General features: G+C 56.1%; 1 protein-coding gene across 1 annotated transcript; it reads right to left on the reverse strand.

The window, feature by feature from the left end:
• Positions 1 to 4: 4 nt before the first annotated feature.
• LOC114042829 (E3 ubiquitin-protein ligase HUWE1-like) lies at positions 5 to 5,600 on the reverse strand (the record flags this gene model as incomplete). Its single annotated transcript, XM_027861564.1, has 9 exons — positions 4,958 to 5,600; positions 3,993 to 4,551; positions 3,401 to 3,519; positions 3,158 to 3,314; positions 2,388 to 2,520; positions 1,767 to 1,969; positions 1,375 to 1,502; positions 486 to 582; positions 5 to 64 (listed from the first exon to the last, which is right to left on the reverse strand). Coding segments are annotated over exons 1-9 (2,062 nt in total), but the record flags the coding sequence as incomplete, so codon positions are not given.
• Between the last annotated feature and the right edge of the window lie 400 nt (positions 5,601 to 6,000).

The raw sequence follows: 6,000 nt of genomic DNA on the forward strand, positions 1-6,000 counted from the left end.
AGCAGGGGAAGATCAGGGGGTCTCTCTTCTTTCTCCTTCTCGCTCTGTTGGCTTCCTTCGGAGCCTGGGTGGGAAGGAGAAACACATGAAGGCCAGATACTCCAAAGCCTTCCTGGTGGCCCAAGTGGTCGCCCCTGACTGTCAGGGCAGAACGGGGGATCCCCAAGCACAGGGTCTCGTGTCCAACAGACACAAAAGACCTTCACCGAGTGCCAATCAGACGGCAGTTTCTCGAGGGCTTTTTGGAGCAGAGGTTTTTCTCCAACCAGACTTGGAGGCCAAGTTTTCTTCAAAGGGTTGGATGCACAGAGGTGTGCAGGCATACTTTTAAGTGGTAGGCCCTCCCAAAAGGAGATAGGTCAGCGCAAGAGCCCTGCACCCACTGCTAGTCAAGCCACTGCCACATTAGCCTGGGAATGGGTTGCTCCATACAGGTTCCAAGGCCAGGTCTTCCCATCTCCCTGGGACAAGAGCATGGTACTGACCAATGGACTGCGTATCTTGAGAAGCAGGGGATGGCTGGTCCACATCCATGGGAGACTCATCCCTCCGGGAAGCAACCTCAGACTGGCTGGACTCCGACTGGACAAAATGGGAGACATAGCTAGTCACCAGGAAGTCTGGGTCCCTGCTTCCTCAAGCAGGGGCCCTTCCCACAGGTAACAGAGAGGATAGTGACCCTTCATTGCCCTTCTGTCAGCATTCAGGACCTGATACAACAGGATCAGAAGAGAAGCTAAAGCTGCCTCAGAAGGCAAGCAGAGGTGCCTGGAGCCAAGCTGTCTGGTGGTCCTTCCTGCACTTTGCTCCATTCTTCCCCAGTACTGTTGCCCTTTCCTCCCCAGCTTGCTCTTCCTAGGGAAAGGCTTGGTCTACACTGTGGTACAAGGCCTTCTGAGACACAGGCTTCAGAGTTCTCTTCTCTTCTTTCTGGGTCAAGGGGGCAGGGCCACTCAGGCATTGATATTGCAAGCCACCACGTCACCCTCCTGAGCAGGTCCCCCAATCATTTCGGCGCTCTTGAGGACCCAGGGCTGCGGCAGGGTGTGTGTTCAAGTGTGCAGGGCCCCAAGGGGTGCTGTTCAGGGTGACCAAGGTGGCTTGGCTACCTCCCCACTCCTACTCAGAACCCAGAAAAGAGATCTGAGGAAGGTTCAATTAGGCAACTAAGAGGGTCAGGGCTGAGCCCACACAAAGGAAAGAGAAAAACCGAGAAATGAAACTTAACTTCTGCTCCCTAGAAGCATCTGGACATTAAGCTCATGGACAAGCACAGAGTGGGGAGTGTGGTGGGGGTGGGGAAGAAGAACAACACGTGGATGAAGAAAGAAAAAAGAAAATGAACAAATGAGAGGCCCCAGGCATCATGCTAACCGTTGCTGCTTGCTGCTGTCTCCGCGCCCTTTGAGCCTCACATACCATTTGTATAATGGCATCAGCCTCAGCCTCCAGCTGCCGAACAGCTGCCTGGATGCTGCTAGCCAAGCCCAGGCTGGAGGTGCCTGGGAATGGGGAGCAGATAGAAGGCCCTTCAGGCTGCAGAAAGAGGGCAGAAGCAACCCCGGGGAAGCCGCAGCGGCCAGTGACCAAGGGGTGTTCCAAGGGCACAGCCGCAGGGCACTGAGCAAAGCCAGAAAGAGTGAGTCCTCACCCCCTCCCCCTACAGCCCCTTGGATGAGGAAATGGAATAGAGACCAACCACTGGCTGGCATCCTGTGCCTCAGCTCCAGACCTGGACAAGGTGGGCCCCTGGCTAAGTGGCCTACCTAGCCTGCCTGTCTGCTTGGCCTTCTTGTTAGCTCTGCGTGTGTCATCTCGGAGCTGAATGATGACCTGCAGCACACACAGGAAGAACTTCTGTGTGGACGTTTTTGACGTCAGCATGGACATGGACGGCAGTTGGAGCTCTCGACCGCCCAGTGGGCGCTTCTGAGATGCCACGATCACCACATTCTCAGCTGTGTCAAACCTAGGGGGCCGGGCAGAGGGGTGTTTTTGTTGTGGTTGTGGCTATGTGAGTGTGAGAGAGAGAAAAGAGAGTGAAGGAGACCCGGGGTGATGTGGGTGGGGGTGCTGTGTGTGTGTGTGTGCACCCTAATTGCTCACGCGCAGAGAAAGACACATACACAGAGTGAAGGGGGGAAGAGAGAGAAAGGGAGGGAAAGAAGAGAGAGACAGAGAGGAAGGAAGAGACAGAGACAGAGAGGAAGAAAGAGAGAGAGAGATGAGAGAGAAGAGGAAGGGAGGATGGGATGAGGGTGGGGGAGGAAGAGGAGATGAGAGTAGGAAACACATGCCCAGGGAAGGAAAAGGGTGCTGCCAGTAGGCTAGGCCTTGGCCACCAACACTGTGGAGCCTAGGTGTTGCCCAGAAGACCAGCGGCCCACCTGCTCTGCATCTTTCCTTTCAGTCGGGTAGCCTGGGGTTGCTCTTCGGGCAGCCCATCTGGAGACAGGATCTCACACTGGGCTTGCCGCTGCTGCTCCAAATTGTATTCTCGAAGCTCGGCTAGGAGGGTCCCTGAGGTGAGCAGAAGCAGCAAAGGATAGTCAGAGCCAGCTCTGGGGAGTGAGGGGGGAGAATTTGCCTGGCAGTCCTGCTGATGCCAAGACAGTGGGGGTGCAGCTGCATCCTGTGCTCCTTCACAGACTTCCTCAGGTTCCCACACCTGTCGTCCAATCCCCAGAGAAGACAAAAGGGGCCCAGTGGGCCTTGAAGGTGGCTTCTTTTTCTTACTGGGATCCCTAGCAGGAGCCAGGGAGGAAGTAAGGAGACTGCAGAACCAAAACCCCTCCCCCCCCCAATATGGTTCTGTTTCCTCAACCCCACAGTGAGGGAGTTGGGCCAAATGGTCTCCAAGGGCCCCATTCAGGGCCTGTTGGAGGGCGTTTTCCTACAACTCTCTAGGAGGAATGGAGCTGGGAGAAAGCAGTGCTTTTCACAAGGCCCAGGGAGACAACTGAATGCCCTCACTCCACAAACTTTAGTTTTAGGCAAGATACTGTCTGAGAACCCAGGGTGACACCTTTGAAGGCCCTGGAAGGTGAGGCTGTGCCTGAGCTCAGGGTGAAAACCAGGAGGTGGAGAGGGAAGGAGAGAATGCTGAGGACTGCTGCCTTTTCCCTGAGGCAGGTTTTGGGCCTCCTTCCCCTCTTACCAATCTGTTTGCACAGGGTATAACCCAGATGCCTGGCTCCATTTAACAGTAGCTTAAGAACAGTGTCTCGGGTCGCTGGGTCACCCCTGGAAAGTTGTAGCAGAACATTGGCTGCATCTTCCAGGCCTTCTTCTGAACACGAGTGCGAGGTCAGCACCTAGGGGAAGAGGGAGTGAGTGTAACTGGGGCAGCTTCAAGTCACATTCTGTTCACTCTTGTCCCCCTCCCCAGCCCACTCCTCACCTCCACAGAGAGCTGGAGCTGATTTTCGGTTAGGCCCGATGCTGCCATCTCGCTCTCTATACTGCTCCCACTGCCTCCCTCGCCAGCCTTCGCTGGGGATTTGCTGCTCCTAGCAGTAGCTTCAAAGGAATAACAATGAGAGGAGTGAGTGCCAGGCAAACAAGACAACTAGAGGCCAGCTCAGTGAGACAGGGATGGGTGTTGCCCACTGGCAATGGAGGGCCTCAGCTTCCGCTGTTGTCTAATGGGTGGCCAGGCCTTGATGGCTTCTAAGGAGAACAGTAGCCTGACTCTAGGAAGAGAATTCTCCCTCAGGGCTGAGAACCAGGTCTTGACATCGTGAGCTCCCACTAGTTGCCCTGATACCCGCTCCACAGCACCAGGACCTGTCCCTCAGCCTAGCAGAAGCCTCACAGTGCCATCCCTTCTACTCTCACAGACCTCTACCAGCTCCTCTTGCCCAAATACACACCATGCTTTCCGCTGCCACTGGCTCGCAACTGATTGACTACTAGAGCCTCAGCTGTGACTGAAATGGCTCCCGTGGAAGGTCCAGTAGACAACCTTGGAGAACCCCGCCACTACAACTCACTTGCAACAACAGTAGCTGGGGTGGCTGCCACGGCAGCAGTGACTGAGGCTCCAGCTGGGGTGGGGCTGGGGGTAAGGGGGCCTGGGGTGGCAACTCCAGTATTGGTGGAGGTGCCACTTGCTGAGGAGGCAATGGTAGCGGAAGGAGTGCCGGTGCCGCTGCCCGGGTTGGCCACAGTCTCTGGTGCTTTGTTCTCGGGCAGTGCAATGGAGATGAGGGACAAGAGGCGCAGGAGTTTCTCGGTGAGGAGGGAGCTCCGGCGGATGACCGGATGAGACAGTGTGTTCATGAGCTGCCCTAGGGGAGAGGCTTCAAGGCTGTACAGAGAGGGCTCTCCCTCACTGCCCACATTGACGGGCACTGACTTGACAGAGTTTTTGCCTTTTCGGCTGACGTTCACGTTGTCCAGTTTGACCAACGAGTCCCTGAAGTCAGTGGAAATACTGCCGCTGGTGGACTGGCTGGGACAGGGGCTACAGGCCTGTCTGTTGCTCCTCTCCCGATCGCTGTCACAATTCGTCTCTTTGGTCCGCTGCCGTGTGAAGTGACTGGGGAAGACCTGTGGGGAAGCGGGGATAGGTGGGTGGCGGCACCCGAAGACAGAACCATGCCTGCTTTGGCTCAGACGGGAGGCTGCGAATGGGCCACACTGCCAGGCTGTTGAGAAGGGGACTAGGCCTATGAAACACATCAACAACCCCCTGCCCCCACACCTAGCTCAGCTCCCAGCCATATCAGATGATCAGTGACACACGATCGCAGAGACCCGTTCCTAGGGTGGTCCTTGGCCACTAACCCTGAGATCTGTGTCAAGTGAGGAGGTCAGGCTCTATGACTCATAAGGCTCTCCTTGTAACCCATTTCTTAGTGCTCCATCCCTGCCCCACTTCATCCTCGGGCTCCTAGTATGCTTCGGTCACTGCCCTGCTCTAGGTGCAAGGGCCCCATACTAGGCCAGTGCTCACCTTGGCTAACTGGATGAGTGTATCCGGGACATGTCGACACACCACAGGAGCAGCCTGGGGGTGAATGTGGACAGTGGAGCCACAGCCAGCATGCTTCTCAGTTTGTTTGCGGCCTGTCACCAGCTGGATCTGGAATATGTTAGTGCGGCAGCCCAGGGCCGCATCCATGGACACAGAGAGCCATGAGAGCTGGCTGGAGCTCTTGGACTCCATCTTGTGCAGCAGGTCCAGGGGCCGGCTATCACGGCTGCCAGTGGGGCAGCCCTTGGCTGCCTTCTTGCCCTTTTCCTCGGTGGTAGCTGCCTTGGGGTTCTCGATGCACAGTTCGCTCTCGCTGCTCCATTGCAGAATGGACGGCAGGCTGCAGATAACCCGATGGCGGGTCTGGCCGTGGTAGCACAGGTTGCGCAGGACACGGTGGAGGCGACTCGTATTCAGTTTGGGCTCATCCACAAAGAGAAGGACTAAGAGACATGACAAGGCTTCGTGGTCCAGGAGAGGGCGGCCCTGGAGGCGCAGGAGGCTGTCTACATTACTGCCCGAGGGCCTGCAAGACAGAGCCCCATCAGCTGTTACTCCTGGTCTGCCTTGCAACAAAGGAAGCATGGCAGACTGGCCAGCTCATACAAACTGGGCACAGAGTCTGGGAGGTGAAAGAGGAGGGGCTAAACTTCCTGCAAATAGGCCCAAGCTCAGCACCAATGGAGCTAACCTAGAAAGCTTCCTGGGGCCTAAAAGGTCATCTCTCCCACGCACACCCCATGATCTGTTACGGGGAAGCCACTGGCCAGGGCTTGCTACCATTCCAACGGCCAAGCATGAGGTCGTTATTGAAGCCCGTGGCCTCCACAGACACTACCTAACTCAAAACGCCCATGGTGTACCAAGTGGTTCCAAGGGCTCGGTGGGAGTCAGGAAACCTCAACTTGTCTCATGCTGCTCTTTCCCCTTTCTGGGCCTCAGGTCCAGTAAAATGGGGCTGGGGTGGAGCTTTCTTCTACCTGTCTCAACCTGGGCTTTAGTTAATCTTTCTAGAAAAAAGA

The sequence above is a fragment of the Vombatus ursinus genome, unplaced genomic scaffold, assembly GCF_900497805.2.
Source record: "Vombatus ursinus unplaced genomic scaffold, bare-nosed wombat genome assembly UNPS02000833.1, whole genome shotgun sequence".
Lineage (NCBI taxonomy): Eukaryota > Metazoa > Chordata > Mammalia > Diprotodontia > Vombatidae > Vombatus > Vombatus ursinus.